This window comes from Mercenaria mercenaria, chromosome 2 (assembly GCF_021730395.1).
Source record: "Mercenaria mercenaria strain notata chromosome 2, MADL_Memer_1, whole genome shotgun sequence".
Lineage (NCBI taxonomy): Eukaryota > Metazoa > Mollusca > Bivalvia > Venerida > Veneridae > Mercenaria > Mercenaria mercenaria.
The window spans coordinates 28,698,698-28,721,621 of NC_069362.1; the positions used below are offsets into that span (position 1 = coordinate 28,698,698).

Below are 22,924 nucleotides of genomic sequence, written 5' to 3' on the forward strand. Positions count from 1 at the left end.
GTTTGTACTCGCACAGAATCCATATTAAACAAGAGCACCGCCTTGCGGGTGCTGACGCTCATCTGATTTTTTTTGTATAATAGAAATATTGTCCTACCCATGATTTTCTAAGTCTAAAAAGGGCAATCACTCTTGCAAAAAGCAGGATAGAGTTATGTTTCTTGATGTACAGTGTCCACTTATGATGGTGAAAAACTGTTGCAAGTTTTAAAGCAATAGCTTTGATAGTTTATGAGAAAAGTTGACTTAAACATAACATTCAACCAAGAAAATGATTTTTCTAAGTCCAAAAGGGGCAATAATTATTGCAAAAAGCAGGATGGAGTTATGTTGCTTGCTGCACAGGGTCAGCTTATGATGGTGAACAAGAGTTGCAAGTTTTAAAGCAATAGCTTTGATAGTTTAAGAGAAAAAGTTGACCTAAACATAAAACTTAACCAAGAAATCTGATATTTTCTAAGTCCAAAAGGGGCCATAAATCTTGCAAAAAGCAGGATGGAGTTATGTTTCTTGCTGTACAGGGTCAGCTTATGATGGTGAACAAGTGTTGCAAGTTTTAAAGGAATAGCTTTGATAGTTTAGGATAAAAGCTGACCTAAACATAAAACTTAACCAAGAAAACTAATTTTCTAAGTCCAAAAGGAGCAATAATTCTTGCAAAAAGCAAGATGGAGTTATGTTTCTTGATGTACAGGGTCTGCTTATGATGGTGAACAAGTATTCCAAGTTTCAAAGCAAAAGCTTTGATAGTTTAGGAGAAAAGTTGACCTAAACATAAAACTTAACCAAGAAATCTGATATTTTCTAAGTACAAAAGGGGCCATAAATCTTGCAAAAAGCAAGATGGAGTTATGTTTCTTGCTATACAGGGTAAGCTTATGATGGTGAACAAGTATTCCAAGTTTCAAAGCAATAGCTTTGATAGTTTAGGAGAAAAGCTGACCTAAACATAAAACTTAACCAGGCAACGCCGACGCAGACGCCGACGCCGACAACCGCTCAAGTGATGACAATAACTCATCATTTTTTTTCAAAAAATCAGATGAGCTAAAAAGAAAGACAAGGTTGCCCTGACGCCATTTTTTCAACCAACAGAAGTGGATTGAGTCCAGCTTGGTAGTGATAACGCCTGTGCACGCCGGGAAACTCGCTCTTTTTACGTGTCCTTGCGGATTTTGCCATTTTCATTGCTAAGCCTGGCTCAATCCGCTTCCATTGGTTGAAAAAATGGCGTCTGGGCTTTATTAACAGTAACCTTGTCTTTTTTCCTTAATATCATCGATCTGCAAATTGTGAATATTAATTTTACAGAAGTATTTAAATCAAAAGCTGTGGGGTATTTGGTAACTATAAATGTAAATCATTTTTGTGTCAAAAAATGAATACTAATAAGGGGGCTATGCATTAAGAGCATCAGTAAGTTGATTTCTAACATCAATGACCATGTTTAAAGCATAGAAAGTGCATTTTTGCAACTTTCTGTTAAAAAGTTAAAAAAAAAAATTCTTCAAGGCCATAAAAACATTTAGGGCGGCCCAAAAATTTAGGGTAGGTCGGGATACCGGAAACATTTTTTTACGTCCAACGATCAAATCACGGCGGGTAGTGAACACGACAGCTATATATACCCAGCCAGCATGCCCACAGACTTTTTGAAAGTGGGTACATGTACCCACATACTTCAGTAAATGTGGGTACATGATAAAAAAGTTGGGTACAAACCATACAAATTGAAAAATAAAAAAAATCTTGTTTATGGATAAAAGCTATTGATGTGACCATTCATTTTCTTAGATACACCATTTCCCATGTAGTAAGTATTACTTCATTCCATAATTCTGAAAAAACTGTTTAAAAAAATTCCAGCTAACGCTGGTAAGTATTACCCACAGAGTTTTTATAACATTTTTTTTGTTGCTGTATCTTGCATATAGTCATCAATTTAGCATGAACAGTATCAGACTCGAATAAAAATGGAAAGTAATTTGTGTAGAAAATTGCCCGATGAAAGTCAGTCTGCAGTCATTTTGTAAATATTTATAAACAAGCAGCAGCTAACGAGTCTTTCTTTTACAATAGAGACCAAATAATTGTGTAGTAGATGCCAGCTGACCACTTAATTATTCAACAACTTGTTGAAACATTGTTTTTGCACTCGCACATGTTGACAATGTCAAAGATATAACCACGTCACTGACTGACTGAATACTATCGCGTCTAGATTTTCAAATAATTTGATTCACTGTCACAGTTCTTGCGAAAATCTCACAAGTACCTGGAGTAGGCAAAGATTAAATTATGCCATCGGCATGTAAATTCAACTCGTCTTGACACATAGCAAATTGTCAACAGTCTGAAATGCAGTAATTTCATTGTGTGGATAAAATCGGATTGCTTGAATTTCAGCCCTATATGGACGAACTTTGTATTTTCTGTCAGAATTTTTATGCATGTTTCGTGCAGTAGAGTAGAGTATAAGGGTGCACTTATACTTCCTTGCTATTGAGCTAGCTTTTATAGCGACGTGGTAGAGTGTCTGCCTTAGGAGCGAGAGGTCCCGGGTTTGACTCCCGGTCGACCTGAAGTATTTTCAGCCCGTTACATTTGGCGCCCAATGTAAATAATTCACGAGTAGATATGAATGGACACCTTGGAACGTCCCACAGAGGTTCAAACTCCTGGAATTCAAGGACAAATTCTAAAATGGAGGGGGTGTATGTAGTAGGGTAGAGTATAAAGGTGCACTTATATTTCCTTGCTATAAAGCTAGCTTTAATAGCGATGTGGTAGAGTGTCCGCCTTAGGTGTGAGAGGTCCCGGGTTCGATTCCCAGTCAGGCCTGAAGTATTTTCAACCTGTTATGATTGTACCCGCAGATTTTTAAAACCTGCATGCAAGTGACTTTTTATGCATGAATTACGCAGATTTTAACGTGGATGGGGATGCTGCCAGCCGCAGGGTACCTATGAGATAGTTCTTGAAAATCATGTAATTAGATACATGTTTCATTTATGGAAGGCTGTGCACGCCATAATGATATGTGTTATGGGAAAACAATTGGTGGTCTCTAACCTAAATAAGCAACGCGTTGGGACAATTCGTTATCAGGATATTTCTGTCATTGTTTAAAGACAAATTCGATGAAATTACTGCAGTGTCTTTGCTATGTACTAACTTTTTTAATTTGTTTGATACAGTTCTATATTTTCCAAGGATATCTGCATCTCTTTCCATCTTCTTGCCGTCCCACGAAAAGCAAAAATCTGGATACTCCAAACGCAATTTTGTAATATCTAAAAATTGTACTGTATTCGTACCGTATCCGGTAGATCAGTGTGCTGATTCCAGTAATTAGAGACACGTCACAATGAGGATTAAAAGAAATTGAATAGCATACAGTATGCTGAAAGAAGGATAATAAACAATTGGAGACAATAATTATTCTCACTAATTTAAAATGCAAGACAAGACACATTGGGTATTGCACCCCTATTAGACAAATCCAGTAGTTTACTGAAATATGGTAAAGCTTACAAAGCAATTTTTTTAGAAAATTTCCGTCTGTTTTCACTCCACTCCCTTCTCTCTTTGGGGGTAAAATACCCATTTCAAGGACGGATAACTCTTTTTCAATACCGGTGACCTATGATTTTTATTGCATATTTTTGCCCTTGAAAACAACATTTTTTGGGAAAATGCCGTTTTCAAGGACAAATAATTCTTTTTCAATACCGGTGACCTATGATTTTTATGCATATTTTTGTTTCTTAGATGACTGTATGTCAACCATAGCAGATTCTCTGCCAGCAATATATGAGGGATTGCTACTTTCTAATAATTTATCTAAACCGAACTACAAGGTGTTGCTTTAAGAAGTTTGCTATAATTGTACAATGATTATTGCCAGAAATTTAACGATTAAAATTAATTATACCTCAGTGCAAAGAGCTATAAAAATGTATTTTATACTTCTTTGCTCAGTGTAAAGCAAAATTCTTCAAAGTGAAACGTTGACTAGGTTTTCTGACACATTTTAATACTAGATAAAAAAGATAAGTATGTGTGATAATGAGTGGATTTATAACTTTAGGAATGGAGAACCCAAATATCAAAACGTAACATTTTGTTTAATGCAGTGCTCTGACTTTCATTTTTCACTCTCCTATAGTTTCAGTGGTCACTTGATTAACTAATGTTGAATTATATTAGCAGGTCTAAAGTTGCTTAAATGCTAAGCCTATTTGAAAGGATTTTCAATGAAAATAATATGCACAAAAGAAACTACTTATGCTGTCTTCATATATTCATCGTGAAAGTGCAATCGAAGTCACGTTGTGAAGAGGCTGTTTAAAGATAAAAATATGTTTTGTACAATAAAAGGTCAAAGTAGCTTCCTTACAAAGAAAATTATCATCGATATACAGTGTCAAATTTTAACAGTTGTACACAACAAGGGATGATTTTAGAAACAAGACATTTTTTTATAGAAAAACATGAAAATGAAAGTGTATACGAGAAATAGAATACGTCTTGGGCGTTATTCATCATATATCAATATATAATTATAGTGTATCAAGAAGATATAGCTCAAACTGATTCTAAATTCTTCGTAGAAATCTAGAACTCAGTTTAAAAACGAAACGTGCAAAAACTGATCTTGAAAAACGTGAATGTTAAATGTTTAATAGGATGCAAAGGGCTGATACTTCAATTAAACTCGTTATTTAAATGTAAATGTATTCACATATATATTGAATTCTTACCAACAAAACTATCAACATTAGGGGCTGGCATTAGTCTGCATTTATCATTTAATTTAGAAAATAGAATAACTTTATTAAATAAAAATAGTTCTCCCCATTGTATAAATTTGCAATTGGTAGCAAAGTATATTGATCCGCAGATTAAGTGCCACATGTTTAAATGCTGATCCCTTTGCTGATAAATCACATTTCCTCTGAGAACCAATTAAGTGATTTCAGTATGTTATACATGGGCTAGTAACATGGTAAAATCGGCAGTTAAATCAGGCATGCCGGTGGTTATACCTATTGGACGTTGTCATTACATAAATCGCTTTCTGGGCTAGTGATTTCACTGATTTGGGACTTTTACTGTAACTAATCGCTAGACTATTAGATGATCATGTTTTCTGGTACAACCCCTTAATGCAATATGGAAGAAAGCTGTTATTTCCGGAACTTTGAGTTTAGACTTGCTGATATGGTAAAATTAATTAAGATAATAACATGCATGATACTTACCAAAAGAAACGAAGTGAATTCCGGCAGCTTTATACATAGAAATAAAATTCCTGTTCCCTAGCCTATGTACAGTACTTTGGCTAGAGAACCGGTTCCGGACGAATAAGTTCGCGGTCTAGGGAACCGATTCCGGTTCTTTAACCACTGCCTTGAGTTTAATAATTATTTTCTTAAATAATCAAATAATATGTTAGTTGTTACATTATTAGTTTACAACAAAGAATTAATAAAAAAAAAACGGAGTTAGGGGGCATGAGAGGTGTTGCACTTTCTATTGCCAGTCATGAACAGGCTCAGTCAAATCGTGCCTGCTATTATTTTGCTCTGTTGAATTCTATGCTTCCAAAGGATTTTTTTTCCAGATTTTGTTGGTGTATAAATACACCTAAAGGCACCCCTCTACGGAATGAAGTATGTTATATCCACCTCGATCCCAAACTACCACCCCTAAGAGTGTTTTAAACTTACAAGTATTTAATTATGACATTCAGAAAGGTTTCTAAATCAATGTATTTTTTACCTCCCTTTATTGTTTTTATTCATTCCGTAAATAGAGAGGACTATTACTAGATATTGCCCACCTAAATTTAATTTTGCAATGCTTTCCAATCGGCTTGTAAATTGTAGATTAGGTAAAATGCGAAATATTTGCGTGGTAATAAAATCTGTACAATACCGCATACATCGTGATGGATGTTAGCCATTTTGCCAATCGTCTACTGACCTTGATCTAAGAGAATCGACCAACGGAGTTTTAATTTCATTTTTTTGGTAAAAATAAAGAATGCTTTGATATAAATGTATACTGAATATTTAAAAATAATTCTAGTAAAAACCATAACTGTAATGGTTATATATTGGCAGTTTTTAAGTTATATTTATTCTTGGAGAATCTATGTGTATATGTTACCGGATAAAGCGTTTCGGATAAAACTTATCTATCTAGTGCATGAGAGGGGCAATTATGCCGGAATGCCTCCGTAGGTCCACTCGAAGTGAGGGGCCATATCCAATGATATGCACATTTTCTCCCGCTGTAAGGCCAATTATCATGCAGATATAGCTTTATTTGTTGCTATATTGTAAAAGGCAATGTCCGCAGAGATTTAAGGACTGATATAAAACAGCAGAAATGATTGGGAACATGCCTGTAACAATTAAAGCTTGATAGTAGATCCTTGCCTGATTTCTACCTACGCAATACTTCAAGTTCTTGCATCATGACACGTGTACCTCCGAGTTCACGTGACAATTCGTTTCATCTGCATTATGGTCAAGCCCCAATTTTTGGGTTATATTTAGTAGTTGCTACAGTAAGACAGACCTTAAGCAGGGTCAGTCCTCGCATGAAACGTGTAAAGGCAAGAAATCTTGTTTATAAAATTACATGTTTAAGTGTTTGTTAATTTTCATATTTATTATGAAAGATAGCAGCGGATTCTTACATACATACCTTCTACCTAAAATGAAAAATTCCGCACTTCGTGAGTAAGTTGCATACCATTAAAAACTGTATTTCTGATCAAATTGAGAAAAGCACCATTTCAAGACAAACAACTGGCATATTATTTGCCATATATGGGCAAATTGAGATTTTCTGTCGGAAAAATAGGGGTAAAATTCTGATTTAAGTGTTCCCATACACATTACATTTTTGCAATCACGTACATATTTAAAAAGGTAAGAAGACAGAAATCGTGTATTAATATTTTTCTGTAACTACTACATTACATTTCTTCAATAAAATATCTATATCAGCACAATATATATAATGTAGAGGCCGTATTATTGAAACACTAGTATTATGAAAATTGTGTATCTAATACCTATGCCCTGAAACGAATTTTTTTCAGGTGTGGACTGTTCCTTTTGAAATGGCATAATTTACCAAACAGTAGCCATTCTTCAAACTGAAAGTTGGAAAAATTGTTGACAATGACTTACTGTACAATAATTGACTGCAACAAACGATTTTGAAAACTTTGATATTTCTTATAGGCATGAAGGGGCAATTAGCCGATATGCCTCCGTGGTCCACTCGAAGTAGTCCATATCAATATATAGTGCAATTTTCCCGCCTAGTAAAGGCCATTTTCATGCCAGATATAAGCTTTATTTGTGCTTGATTGTAAAAAGGAATGTCCGCAGATGATTTTAAGCTACGTTATATGCTTCAGAAGATGATTGGAAGCTGCCTTGTAAAATGAAAGTGAAAGTAGATATTTCCTGATGTCTACCTACGCAATATTAACGTTTTCATCACGTGTCTCAGTCACGTGACCATGGTTTCACTGCATTATGGTCAACCCCATATTTTTTGGGTATATTTTGATTGCCTAAAGACAGACCTTCAAGACAAGGGTAGTCTCGCAGGAAGTGAAAGGCTAGAAATCTTGATAAAAATATGTTATAAGTTGTTAATTTTATATAGAAAATAGCAGCGGATGCATTTAATACCTTCATACCTTCTATATGTCACGGTACAGACATGGTCACGTAAGGGGAGAATATATGTCAGGCAGCCAGGTAGCTCAGTCGGTAAAGCACTCGCCCTGTAAGTGAGGGGTCCCGGGTTCGAGCCCCGGCCTGACTGCACATTTTTCTCACCCTGTGACATGGGACCGTGACTGAATATACTCTGAGATCATGTTTACCTTGTTCTCAATCCCATTAGAAATTCGAGGACGAATTTCATATAGCATGGGAGTATGTCACGGTATAGGACTTGAATATTAAAACAGGGAGAAAATGTGTAGGCGGCCGGGTAACTCAGTCCGTAGAGCATCTAAACAGCATTCCAAGGTCCCGGGTTAGAGTCCCGGTCTGGCTGCACATTTTTCTCACCCTGTGACGCCCAACATGGGACTGTGGCATGTTTGCTTGGCCAGTCTATGACGCATGCAATATTATGTACCTCCGGAGTTCAAGGACGAATTTCCAATTTCAGTTTGTGAGGGTGTATGTCAAGGTACAGACTTGGTCATGTAAGGGGAGAATTATATGTGTCAGGTAGCCGGTTAGCTCAGTCAGTAGAGCACTCGCCCTGTAAGCGAGGGGTCCCAGGTTCGAGCCCCGGACTGCACATTTTTCTCACCCTGTGACATATAGCAAGTATATTTGTTTTATACATGGGAATTTACATGTTTGTTTGTTTTGGGTTTAACGCCGTTTTTCAACAGTATTTCAGTTGTGTTATGGCAACAGTTGACCTAACCAGTGTTCCTGGATTCTGTACCAGTACAACCTGTTCTCCACAAGTAACTGCCAACTTCCCCACTTGAATAAGAGGTAGAGGATGAATGACATTAGACACAATGTCTTTTATCAAATCGTCTTGGAGAACATGCTCCTTGCCAAGGGCTCGAACTCACAACCCTGCGATCCGTAGATCTACGCTGTTCCTATTGAGCTAGTCGGGCAGACGAGAATTTACCTGTAAAGACAAAAACAATAGGGGTACACATTCTGTAATTTCCCATAAAATGTGACATTTTTAAGCAAACAGATTATATTGTATTTAAAAAAAAATGTGTATAGTTTCAGGCATTTAAATATGTGTATTTGAAATATTTTTGGCATAAGAATACTACATATAACATGTTTTACAATATAATTATATTTCTCATATTCAGCAGGTCCATTTACTTATTTATTATATCCATGTAGTAGGCACTGTTTCAATTAATTCATGAAAAAGCACTCAGTAATTATGTCAAAATTTGATGACCTATTCCTAGATTACCCTAGTCTGCCTAGAAAACTGAAAAAATTTTTTTTTTAGTTTTTAGGTGCGACAGTACCCAGTTATCACATTTTGGATAAATAGAATGAATTTTACAAAATGGTGTAGTACTTTACTGTAAATGAAATGTTGATGAAAGATATTCTTTTTCCACTGGTTCACATGTCAAAACTTCTGTAACCAATTAAAATTCTGCCTTATCAATTATGAATTTTAAATTATTGGTTTGTGCTGAAACAGACTTCATTTTGTTGTTTCAACTTGAATTTGGTTTTCTAGAAATTGATATTTTTCTAGTGAATTGCATAAAAAATGCAGTCATTCCTTTTTTCACTATAGACAATAAAGTAAGTGGTATCCAATAACTTAATATCAGGAGAGAAACTCTGGAATATTTGCAAATGATTTCACACACAGAAGTGTTTTCATTTTCTTTTGGTTATGAAGGTGAGTGTTACACAGAAATTAATTAAATATTTAGTGGGGCAATTGAGCAGATAATTCTGTAAATGAGTGCTCTGCAGTTTGACAATCTAATGTATTTTCTGAAATCTTCGAGGTCAACTGGCTGTTTTGTTAAATCTACATTGTATGTAAAAAACATTTTATTTACAGGTCCAAGAAAATGCTGACTCAACAAGTTATCTTTTCAAGTGTCAGGCAACTTCCATGTCTAAGATGGGTTAACAGGACATTTGGACGGAGATATGGTACAGCGGTAATTCGTGATATTCTGAAGTTACATGACAGAGGCATTTTTCAAGCAATGATACCAGAAGCAAAGTGAGTACACTGGCACCAGACCAGAAAGAAAAAAAAACAGTGTACATTTTATACACTACCCACAGGTATACTATAATAACCATTGTCATGAGCAGGAAAATATACAGTCCATTTCAGTGGTGCATTTCTCACCTTCAATGGGCAGTTCTGTAAATGGGTACTATCATATTGAACAATAATGGAAGATGAAATATGCATAGTACCCATTTTCCGAACTGTGCGCTCTTGGTGGGAAATGGGCAATTGAAATGGGTTAGTACATTTTCCTGTTCATGACCATGGTTGTAATAGTATACCTACAGGTAAGGTATTCCATGTACAGTGGCATATTTATCCTCCGCCGATGAAATCGGGAGGAGGGTATTGAAATGGCGTTGTCCATCCGTCACGTCCGTGCGTGCGTCCGTCAGCAGCCATTTCTCAGTAACTAGCAGGTAGAATTTCATGAAACTTGAAATAAACATGAACCAACATACTGTGATGATGCCCATCAAGTTTTTGTTTTGATTGGTCAATTTCCCTTAGAGTTATTGCCCTTGAATTAAAGAAAAATGTCCGTCCCCAGCCATTTCTCAGTAACAAGCAGGTAGAATTTCATAAAACTTGAAATAAACATGAACCAGTATACTGCAATGATGCCCGTCAAGTTTGTTTTGGATAGGTCAATTTCCCTTAGAGTTGTTGCCCTTGATTTAATCAAAAATCCACGTCTGCAGCCATTTCTCAGTAACAAGCTGGTAGAATTTCATGAAACTTGAAATAAATATGAACCAACATACTTCGATAATGCCCGTCATTTTTTTTTAATTTGTCAATTTTCCTTAGAGTTATTGCCCTTTAATTGTTTAAAATTCCACAGATTTTTACATAACAAACCAACCAATTGGTAGAATTTCATTAAACTTCTTTCATTCTTTTCCATGAACATCTATTATAAACATGTGAAGTTGTGTACCCACACCTGGTCACCACCTTGCGCCTTGGTCACACACCCTCCCCCCCCCCCCCCCCCAAAAAAAAAAAATAAAAAATTTCATTCCTTTCAAACCTTCCATGAATATTTATCAACATGCAAAGTTGTACTGTTCCTCCAGTCATGCCAGCCACCCCGATCATGCATCCCCCCCCCCCCCCCCCCGAATTTTTTTTTCTTTTCTAACTTTCCATCAATATTTATAATCAACATGTGAAGTTTTGTACCCACACCCAGTAACCCCCGCAGCCCCTCCCAAGCTCCAAGAAACAAAACAAAAAACATTCATTTTGTGTTAAATTGATTTTGACTAATGAAATTATTTGCTTCTTATTAACATCCTTAACCTTTTGCCGGATATATTTTTTTGCCATTCCTCACCAGAAACCCTTTCGGCGGGGGATACCAATTCATCGAATTTGCTTGTTTTCTCTGGTCTGGTTGAGAGAGTATCTGTTCAATTGTTTCTTTTTCTGAAGAAATAATATTTAGATATGGAATTGTACACTTGCCATGAAAATTCACACAAAAGTTGACTTAGTTTACCATCTTCATATTGATGTTAACCAGAATAAGCATGTTTTATTTCTCAGAGAAAACCTAATTAAAGATAGATTTTACTGTATCAGTATGATGTTGGTAGATGTTATCAAAAAATTAAAAACATTTTAGAATAAAACATTACTTTGACCCATTTTAATGCTGCTGCCATCCAAAATGGTTGTGGGGAGAGGGGTGTTACTCCTGTCCTTGTGTGCATGCATGCATCTGTGCAATAATCATGTCTGGCATACAATATTGTTCTGATGAGTCAGATTTTGAAATAACTTGGCACAAATGACCATAATAAAACAATGTGTTGCCTTACAGACTCATCCTCCTACCTTCAAGGTCACACTTAGACATCAAAGATTTAAGGTCATTTTTCCTTACTGCCCTATAACTTTCTTATGCATTCATGGATTTTGAAAGGACTTTTCAGAAACTTCACCATAACATGATAAGATGTCATATTATGGCCCTTGCCCTTGCCTTATAAAGCATTCAAGGTCATTTTTCCTGTCATTTTTAAGTGTGCATATATTATATTCAACTTGGCATAAACATTGCCATAATGAGACGACGTGTAGCGTTCTAGACTCCTACCCCTATCTTTAAAGTTGAGGTCACACTTGGCGGTCAAAATGTTTTCATGATTTTTCTTGTCCAGTTTATCTGTTGTATGAATAGATGGATATTCAAGTTCCTTTGCGCAAACATTAACCATAATTAGGCAGTTTGTTTCATGCAGGACCTTCACCCTTGGTTAAAAGGTCAGTTTCACCCTCAGAGTTCATTACTTCATTTTTCTTTTCCTGTCTGTAACTTTTGTATTTTCATATAAATTACATACTGGTAGATGGATATTCTAATAATTTTAACTTCACACAAACATCCACCATAATAAAACTAATACATTGTACTTAGTTCTGTAGCTGAGTGGTCAAGATCTCCCTTATTGATCAAAGATGAGATTTTTTGTTGTCTAGCATATAATTTTTTGTATACATAGAAGGATATTCAAATAACTTGGAAAACACTTTCACCATAAGAAAGGGCTGTAACATTTTATGACAAAATAAATATTAATGATAGTTTTTCTTTTTCAGTCTGTAAGTTAAGTCTATTGTCAAAATGTTGTGATAGGTATTCTTGTACAACTGTGTCCTATCATCACACTGTGGGGGCATCCATGTCATATGGACACATTCTAATTTCCTCCAAGTTCGAAAGGAAGAAAGCCTGCAAGATATGTAAGAAAGTTATTAAATTTTGTGAACCAAAATTGTTATCATGTAGCAAAATTGGCTGCTTGGACAATTAACACCATGTTGGATACTTCAAATTTGCTGTAGATTATTTCTATGAGTTAGGATTTTATTTTCTGAATTATCATAGCAAATCATGTGTTGTTTGACATTTTAAGTTACTGTATATAACTTCCAGAGCACCAGATTTTGCAAAGAAGTTATCTTCCCCTCAGGAAATATACTGTGGATTTGATCCCACAGCTGAAAGCTTACATATTGGAAACCTGGTTGCTATAATAGCCCTGATCCATTGTCAGAGAGCCGGGCATCAGCCTATAGCAGTGGTAAGTATTGCTTGAATATAAATGTGTTTCTGGATAGTCTTTCTTTTTCAATGTAAGTCCACAAATGGCAATAATTATCTTACAAAGTTTTAACTTTTTACAATAGTTTTATACTTACAGTTAAGTAATCACTTACCCATTTTGGAAAATGGGACATACTATGTTATGGTGAATGCATCTGTCCGTCCGTCATATTTCAGCTTAAAAATCATTTACAGTATTTAGTTTAAGGCTGACGTGTGTGTGCGCGTGTATGTGTGGGTGTGTTTGGGTTTAACGTCTTTTTCAAAGATTTTTCAGTCATAAACGATGGTGGCATATATGTACATGGTAATGAGGCAATGTGCAGAGAACATGAACTGGGTCTGTAAGGTCATAGGTTAAGGTCAAATCTGATGCCATATTGCGTGTTAGGAGCATAACTTAAAAAATGTTCATGGTATTGAATTCAGACTTGACCTATAGGTAGGTGGCGTTGAGATAATGTGCAGAGTATATGGATCAGGCTGATAGGTTAAAGGTAAAGCTCAGAAAGTTAGCTCAAAGATAAAATCTGTCTGTCATATTTTGAGCCTGGAGCATAACTTAAAAAAAGTAAACAGGTTAATGAGTGACATTATCTATAGTCATATTAATGTATGGATTAGCACCAACTTAGAGGTAATTTGAAGAAAAGATTTGTTTGGGATTTTAACAAGAAAGTGGAAGAAACCAGTCAAAAGGTATGGAGAACAGTTTTCTTAAATACAGCTCAAAACTTGGCCAGTAGGAAAAGAACTTTGATTGTATTAAAGCAGTGTAGTTATTTATTATATTCTATTTTAGGTAGGAGGAGCTACTGCGCATATTGGGGACCCTAGTGGAAAAACAAAGGATAGAGATGAGATTTCAGCAGAATCTATTGAACAAAATATCATAGGTCTTACAGAAAATCTTGAGAGAATATTTACAAACCATGCTGTGTACCTGTGGAAGGATCAAAGAGACTTAAAGGATGTGAAGTATGCATCACAGATAAGATTTACTTAAAGTATCATTTTGTGTTTGTATCTTTAAAGCCAACTTTAAGACTTTTAGGTGAAAATTAAGTTCCCTCTAAAATCAAGAAAATGTGAATATTGTGAAAGTAGTCAGAGGTATAAAATGGGCAAAATGAGTTTTACAATATATCCTTGTAAATTTCTGAAAGAAATGTGTTCAAAGAGAATAAACTCTCTGTAAAGGTTTTGAAGTCACATAAAAAATCTGCACTTTCCACGTTTTTACCTCTAAATCCGACACTTTCTAAACTTGAGGTACCAGTATTTCACTATGTTGGCTATAAATTTAACGCCAAACTCGGTTGTAAATTTTTGCTCCTGCAGTGAGCAAGTTCAGACTGTAAGAACTGTATAGTAGTATTATTTTGACAGGCTACTTGGTAATGTGATAAAGCATTTGGACAACATTATTGTAATGAAGGTATATATTTCAGGGATCAAATTTACCTTTTTTACCACTAGCAAATTTTTGCTAGTGCCATTTTTTTCCACTATCAAAATGATGGGTTCCACTAGCAATTATTTAAAAGCTGTTTACATGCTAAAATTATTAAGTTGTTTTGTTGTTGTTTGGTTTCATATAAAAGTTCACGGTCCGGACAGGCCGGGGACTTCCTGGTTTTGAAAGTTCGATACGAACCAAAGTACTCAATGATTCTTTGGACTTTTGGCTGGACGTTGAAGTTTTAAGTTTTTCTCAGGTCACTGCCCCTAGTGTTGCTAACATTTTCGGTCTCCGCGGGCCTTTTTGCACCAAGAAACATGTTACAATGTATTTTCCCCTCCATTTCCACAGAACTTTGCGAATTAGGTCACAATAGCATAAATAGTATTCCCTATATATTCTATATAAAACTGACATTTTTTAATGAGCTACCAAACATAGCTAGACCCATTTTAGAGAACAAATCCTTACTTCATTTTAAAGAGTTATGATAAAACTAACATTAAATGAAGAGAAAAGTAGGGGTCATGCATCTTCTAAGAGAGATTTCTCTTGTCACATTTGATTACTGTAAAATCACATCAAAATCACACTGCTGTGACCTGGAAGTACTACTTATACTAAAATTGAGTTTCTCTTCACCAAATGCAACCTCCTCTCCCAATTTTTCTACCAGAATGTCAAAAATACACCCACAATGAAATTTAAACAGAAACCAGCTTTAATTTAGACCTCTGGCCATGCAAAATGAAAAATTAGAGTTCAAATACCTGGCAGCCATTACGCGACTAAACCAGATGGCTCCCACGCTGGTTCCTTTACTATAGTTAGGCCATTACAGACCAAAATGAAAACAAATATTACCTAGACGCTTACTTAGATATCCGATAATTACTTTTGTATAAAGCAACAAGTGTCTACAAACAGTCACGTGATTATCAGTAAATTAACTGCCCCAAAGGAGTTTTTAAAGAGAAAAGGACAGTTTGAGCACATTCCCTGATTTTCGAACGTGGTCGTGAAAATATTCGAGTGCCATGATTTTCTACTCACATTTTTTATTCTTACTCGAATTTCGCGAGTTAGCGACTGCTAATTCGATCCCTGATATTTAGCACTTAGTAAAGGTTTAATGTTTTCTTGTGTTTTGTTTCAATACTGTTTTTTTTCTCATTTCCTTGATGAGAGAAACACATAATTTGTGACCTGTGTTCACTGCTTATTCCAATTTTGTATCACAATCATTTTGCTTAGATAAAGGAAATATTCAGTGAAGATTTATTGTTTTGCTTGCTATCAAAATATTTCAGAATTTTGAACAACAGAAGCTGGTACACTGAGATGAATGTGATAGATTTCCTTACCAAGACTGGTCGCTATTTTAGATTGAATAGTATGCTTAATAAACACAGGTATTTACCTAATATGATCTTTTGTTAACATATTGAGAAAAATACCACCACTGATTGTATATAGAAACTAGCAGTGTATTACACTATCAGGTACAACGAAGGAGTTAATTTTATCAATACATGTACATATTTAAGACAAAGGTGTTTCAAAATTTAAGTTGACAGATTTAAGAAAAAAAAATTGATAAGTTTTAAACATTATTTCTGAATAATACTGAAAACATAACATTATGCTTGTTTCCTTTCTGAAGGGCATTTAAGGTTTCTTGCATAAAAATGTTTCTAATTTTAAACTTTTCTCCCATCCCGCATGTTATAACTTGTCAGATTTTGAATTTTGACATGATCAAATATTTCATACAGATGTAAATCTTTGAGATTCTCAGGCAGTGTTTGTATATATTTCAGTGTGAAGAGTCGTCTTAGTTCACAAGCAGGCATGTCATTTACAGAATTTACCTATCAAGTTTTCCAGGCTTTTGATTGGCTGTATTTACTACAGAATCACAACTGTTATATTCAGGTACGATAAATGTCTTACATGTATATGGCTATAATTTTGCCCCATTTCAGTAGAGTTGATGATTGATATTACATCTTTTATTTGTATAGGGAAGTTGTCAGTTACATGTAGAGAACTAGTCAGTAATGATGTAGAATGTTACACTGTTTAGGTTAACTGACCAGTGTTACATAATTGTAATGCTGTTGAAGAATGGTGTTAAACCCAGATCAAATAAAAAAACACTGTTAAACATGGATTTGAAGCTGACAACATTTAGTACTTGATTTGTTATCCCAGATTGGCCAACAGGCATGTTGCTTTGTTTCTAATTTAAAACAAGTGGATAGTAAATTTCAAATTGTCAAGATCTGAAAGAACTGTAAAGATTATGACTTCCACCCTCTTTCCTATTCCGCAGCCTGCAACATATGGCAGTGGGGGACTACTTATTATTAGAATAATAACTATGTAGGTCACTTGAACATAGCTTTGTTATTGCATTTAAGTATTTCTATGGGGTAATACTTAAGGAATAAATGTATCCCTGATGATTTAGAAATGAAATTTATACAGTGGTCTCTGTGTGGTATAATATTTATGCACCATTATCATTGTATTGTTAGATAGGTGGCCACGACCAGTACGGGAACATTACAGCAGGCATGGATCTGATTGACAAAGCTTTAAAAGAAAGAACATTTGGTAATTGTATGATTTATTTTCATGTTTCACAGTTAACCATCCTTTTGATCATTCTCTTACAGGCTCTTCTTCATGTTCATTTGCTTACTCTGTCATTCATTCAGAGATTGTAATAAGCTGGAATATATGTTTTTCATGACATATTAATATGTTGTGCACTAAGATGCCGTTTATGTAGATCTTGACTGCAGTTAGTCAACGGGTTTAAGTGACACTGATTACCAACATACTCATCAGGATATGTCACACATGAAACTCAGGCTCATAGGTCCAGTTGAATTTAAGAAGTCCAGTGAGGCGGCCATGCTGAGACCTGTAATGTCTCCCGCGTGTAATGGGGGAGACATACTGTTTTAGTGCTGTCCATCCCATCCCTCTGTCGGTGTGTCGCAAAATTTGTCCACATGACTCCTCTGAGTCTGACACCACCAAGTGATTTACACCAAACTTCACAAAAGTGATCATTACCAAGCCTAGTAGTGCATATCATCATCATGTTCCAGTATGACCTTCAGTGGCATTCAAAGTTTCAGCATATTTTGAGACTGTAGTTGAAAGACAAGAAGAAACAGAAAGAATTTTTTTTTAAAAAACTCACTATTGATGGTCAAAGCTTAGAAATCTGGCAAATTGTTGTCATTACAAGAAAAAATGCTAGTTTACAGGTTAACATGTACTTCAGAAAATCTGACAATAGGTTGTGAGAAAAAACTTTATTTTACAGGTTTGACTTTACCACTAATAACATCCTCACAGGGACACAAAGTAGGAAAGTCAGAAGGCAATGCTGTTTGGCTGGATCCAAATAAAACAACTCCATATGAATTGTATCAGGTAAATTAGTCAAATATTTGTATGCATAAATTCAGTATTTAACAAACACTTTAGCTTCACAAACTTTAAATCTGACTTGTGTTACCTTATACATGTATGTGTAAAGTTTATTGAGTGATTTGCTGGAGCTAAGACTAGAAAAACCTTTGAATAACTCCTTATGAACCCCTTGATGGATCTTCACTAAATTGTAGCATCTTTAGACAGCCCTCTCTCAAGTTTATTTATGCCCCTTAAGGGGTTATCAAAGCTTAAAATAGACTTATCTTCTGCTTGATGGATCTTCTCCAAACTAAGTCATTCTCAGGTTTGTTTAAATGGTTCCACTATGCCTCTTTTAGAGAAAATTCTTTTAACAAAGTCCTCCCATGAACTGCTTGATAGTACATCACCAAAAATGTTCAGTAACATCCTTATATGGTCCTCTCTTAATTTTTGTCAAATGGGCCAATTGGTGCCTTTTAGCAGTCATGGCTTGAAATAGAAAATTCTTTCAACAAATCTTTCTCATGAATCACTTGATGGATGTTCATCAAACTTGGTCAGAAGCATCCTTGCATCTCTGAGTGGTTGTCTTCTCTCTTGTATGAATTTTCATATGTTCAACATTATAATTGTATTTTATGCTATATTAGTTCACCTAATGTCCATCTTTTAGTCATATGTGATCATCCATTACTTCTTTACAGCGGAAGAGCTCAAATCCTTGTTTGGATTATTAGTTGACTTGATCTGTTTGCAACCCAAGCTCTTCAAGTAACCTGTTCTAAGTTTATCCTTTATTATGTCGGTATAGGTGACCAAAAGTTCTCTACTTCATAACTTCCAAGATCAAACACCAGGTTACATTGTGTCCAGCTTCTGTACCTTCTGACCTCTATTGTATTTAATCTCTAGGCAAAATGAATAATCTCTAAGCAATGGCATTTGTGATGGAAAAATCTTACCTGACTAAATCATATTTTCTAAAAGATTTAACTGAGTGTGTAAACTGTAGTAAACCTTACGATAGATAATAAAAGTAACGCTCTATCTCACCAGTTATTAACAATTTCCTGTAGTGCAACATTTATTTGCAAATGGCATCTACTATAAAAGGGACATCACTTATCATTAGAGGTAAAGTAAATTCTGTATTGAGTTGTCCTAGTATAATGGTTTATGTACTGAAGCTTATCTAGGTGAAATCATTATGACTTACAAGTGACAGAGTCCAATATATCCTCAGTGTGCAGTGGTATGAGTTATCACAAATTTAGATCTGACAACTCTAGTTTTATCATAGAATTGTACTTGAATGTTCTAATGGTTTTTTTCCTTACAAAAGAAAGTCGTCATCATACTTTGGATTTGACCTCGATTAAATTACATATGATTTGGAAAAAGATACGACTGTCCAGGGAAGAACAACAATAGCTTATACAGATGGCCTACATGATGATCTGGCCTCATACCCACAAGTTGATAGTTGTTTAAGATCACATTAGAATTTCACAAATATTGCTGAAATCAAAGTGTGGACCATAAAAAGATTATGATATTAGTGTTAAATTTCAGAAATTGTAAAAAGACAGTTCTCAGTTTGATGATAAAGTGAAAGCTGGGCATGTATGATTAATTTGGATTTTTTTCTGTTTTTCAGTATTTTTTGAATGTCAAGGACCCAGATGTTGGAAAGTATCTAAAGCTGTTCACCTTTTTACCAGATGCTGATGTAGACAGTATACTGAGAAATCACCAGGTATGTTTCTGTATAAATTTTCATTCCACAGCTACCTGCTTTCTAAAATATACTGCAAAAGTCCCATTTACTGTGATTAATGAGAAAGTACATTTAAAATATGTGTAAAAGAATTATAACTTTTCTATGTCCTGTTCCCTGAGAGCTATTTTGACCTCACACTATTGGTTGTATGTCCGGCTACACTTTTAAGCAACATCTCCTTTGAAACCATTTGATAAAAGTTGTTTAAACTTGCCATAAATGTTCCTTGGATGGTCATCTACCAAAGTTGTCCAAAATGTTTGTCTTGGTTGTACTTAGAGGCTGTCAGAACTAAAAATAGAAAGATCTCCAAATGACATCTCCAAAGCTACAGGTCTAATTTTCAGATAGATTTACAGAAATGTTACTTGGATGACACCCTACCAAGACTCTTTAATTTTGTTTTTTATTCGTGACATTTCATGGCCACTAGAAGGCATGGTCCTTTTTCCAATATATAGATAGTGGAAACATTAAAAATCTATTGGTAAGAACTGGACTATTCTGATTCTTCTCTTTGATGGATTGGTGATTTTTTCTGTTGGTATATTATTGAAAACTCGTTAGAAACTGCTTGCCTTGCTTTAAAATAATTTTGTACAAATGTTCTTTGGGTGGCCTTATATGAAGAGTAAAAATGAAATTCTTACAATTTATTTAAACACATGGCCTCCAGTGGTAAAAGTTAAAAAATCGTCAAGGAACATCTCATTAATTTTTAAACTGTTTCATAGAATGTTCCTAGGATGAAAATTTGTCCTGTTAGAAAGGTCTGACCATAAGTTCACGGGATAAGTACCAAAATCATTCAAGTCATTCGTCAAAAAAAAGTGCACATCATTTTTCGTGTATGAATGTAGATGGAACTTTAAACAGTTGTCGTGTCTGAACTTGTATGCCTGATTTCAAATTATAGTTTTTCACATGTAATTGATTATTCTTTGTTGACCATTTACTTTTTATCAAAATAAAACTCGGCAGCCAGAGGGCTTGGTTTCTTTTACCTATAGAGATAACGTGGGAACTTTGAAAATCATCTTGTTAGAAATATTGTGAGGTACTGGTAACTTTATTCAGATATACCTTTTTAGCTCACCTGTCACGTAGTGACAAGGTGAGCTTTTGTGATCACCAGTCGTCCATCCACAGTTTATTGTGAACATGATAGAGATTTTGCAATCAATTTTAATCAAACTTGCACACAACTTGTATATGCATAATATGTCGGTTCCTTTTGAAAAGTGGCCAGATCCCATCATAGGTTCCAGAGTTATGGCCCCTTAAAGGGCCAAAATTTGCTATTTTTAGCTTGTGAACAAGATAGAGAGCACCATTTTGCAATCAACTTTAATCAAACTTGCACACAACTTGTATTAGCATAATATCTCGATTCCTTTTGAAAAGTGGCCAGATCCCATCATAGGTTCGAGAGTTATGGCCCCTTAAAGGGCCAAAATTTGCTATTTTTGGCTTGTGTACAGAATAGAGACCACATTTTGCAATTAACTTTAATCGAACTTGCACACAACTTGTATTGGCATAATATCTCGGTTCCTTTCAAAAACTGGCCAGATCCCGTCATGGGTTCCAGAGTTATGGCCCCTTCAAGAGCCAAAATTTGCTATTTTTGGCTTGTGAACACGAGAGACCACACTTTAATCAAACTTGCACACAACTTGTATTGGCATAATATCTTGGTTCCTTTGGAAAACTGGCCAGATCCCGTCATGGGTTCCAGAGTAATGTCCCCTTAATGGGCCAAAATTTGCTATTTTGGCTTTTGCAGCCATATAGAGACTTCATTTATGGTTTGATACAAACTTTGAAAATATCTTCAACAAAAATATATCTTGGATTCCATGATCAAATTTGGATGATATGTACAGTTTTGCACACCAATCTTAAAACTGACTTTCAGTGACCATGACTGGGACCTACTGACCTACTTTCTTGTTTTTTAAGATACAACCTTGAAAATTGGATGACATGTACTGTTTTGCATGCCGATCTTTAAACTGACTTTCAGTGACCATCAATTTGACCTACTGACCTACTTTCTTGTTTTAAGCTACAGCAAAAAGATTTGGACCACCTGTAGTATTTTTTTACAGATTTCAAAAGTAATCTTGCATAATCTTTACCTTGACCCACTCTCCTAATTTTTTTATGTTTTTAAAGCTGAAGCTAGGAAATTTGTTCAAGCAAGCAACTCTACTCAGGTGAGCGATATACGGCCATCATGGCCGTCTTGTTTGACCCATATGGTTGTCAAAGTTGAAAATAGATCATATCCTAAAAAGTTGGTCTGATTTTAAAATAATTTCACAGAAATGTTTGTCAGGTGACCTGTATCAAGACTGTACAAATTTATTATGTTTGTAAGAAAGATGGCCGCTAGTGGGCTTGGAGAATTTCCTCATATACATACAGTTGAACCTTAAAAAATCTTTAATTCAGAAACTGCTTGCCTGATTTTAAAATAATATTACACAAGTGTTCCTTTGAATCCCTCTGCCAGGTTGTTATATGTCTGTATTGTCACAATACTTTCCACAAAACATGAATGAAAGGTTAACAGCAACAATTTACTTTATTGAATATACAATTTACCAGTAAGACGAGTCATGTTCTTGTGTAAGCCAGCAATTTCTTATTTCATAATACAATTTATTTTTACAGTTTGAACCAGAAAAAAGAAAAGCACAGAAAATTTTAGCTGAAAAAGTTCTGCTATTAGTGCATGGAGGTAACTTTTCAAATATTTGTTTTCTAAAAGTGTGCCTTAAGATTACTCTAATTCAATGGACATTAATTTTAAATCCTTAATTCCCTTTTTTTAGCTTGATTATCTGAAAAATAGTTGGAGCTATTCTACTCTCCTGGGTGTTGTTATGGCTGTCAGCAAAACAGCTTTGTTACAGTTTTACCTGCAAGGCCATATTGAAGTAGCCTTGTTTTCAACAACTTACTTAAACATCTTGTCTTCCTCTGAAACTACTTTTGGGGTTAAACTAATTCCAACATAGACTTTTTCTTGTGGAATAAGCAGTATGGGAGGAAATGAAACACAGGAAAAAAGTCCTCAAAAATATCATGGCACATTTTTGAGATGTTGGATCTGGAATTCTGAAGTAACTCTAATACATATTATGTCCATTACTGTGGACCATTTGCTGCATTGGTCTACTACTGGTATACTATAGCATGAATGTTTGCTTTTCTTCTTCTTCTTGTCTTTCGCTACTACACTGTCAGACCATAGCCTCGATGAAACTTGTGGTTTGCCGCAGATCCTCAATGCCTCCATACAGTTTCTGGTCATGCC

General features: G+C 35.1%; 2 protein-coding genes across 3 annotated transcripts in view; one reads left to right on the plus strand and one right to left on the minus strand.

Moving 5' to 3' along the window:
- Positions 1-3,275, minus strand: part of LOC123563590 (40-kDa huntingtin-associated protein-like) — a 44,028-nt gene extending 40,753 nt beyond the window's left edge. The window contains exon 1 of the mRNA XM_045356463.2: positions 3,176-3,275. Coding sequence (XP_045212398.1) covers positions 3,176-3,234 — 59 coding nt within the window. The 5' untranslated portion in view covers positions 3,235-3,275. The remainder of the gene's footprint in view (positions 1-3,175) is intronic.
- A 2,703-nt stretch (positions 3,276-5,978) lies between these two features.
- Positions 5,979-22,924, plus strand: part of LOC123563592 (tyrosine--tRNA ligase, mitochondrial-like) — a 30,502-nt gene continuing 13,556 nt past the window's right edge. Inside the window, exons 1-11 of one of the 2 annotated variants that reach the window (XM_053533521.1) lie at positions 5,979-6,035; positions 8,212-8,371; positions 9,622-9,789; positions 12,749-12,896; positions 13,722-13,897; positions 15,692-15,793; positions 16,202-16,316; positions 16,922-17,000; positions 17,725-17,834; positions 19,477-19,575; positions 22,279-22,345. In XM_053533521.1, coding sequence (XP_053389496.1) covers positions 9,632-9,789; positions 12,749-12,896; positions 13,722-13,897; positions 15,692-15,793; positions 16,202-16,316; positions 16,922-17,000; positions 17,725-17,834; positions 19,477-19,575; positions 22,279-22,345 — 1,054 coding nt within the window. In that variant the 5' untranslated portion in view covers positions 5,979-6,035; positions 8,212-8,371; positions 9,622-9,631. The remainder of the gene's footprint in view (positions 6,036-8,211; positions 8,372-9,621; positions 9,790-12,748; positions 12,897-13,721; positions 13,898-15,691; positions 15,794-16,201; positions 16,317-16,921; positions 17,001-17,724; positions 17,835-19,476; positions 19,576-22,278; positions 22,346-22,924) is intronic. The other variant, XM_045356466.2, reaches the window with a different exon arrangement.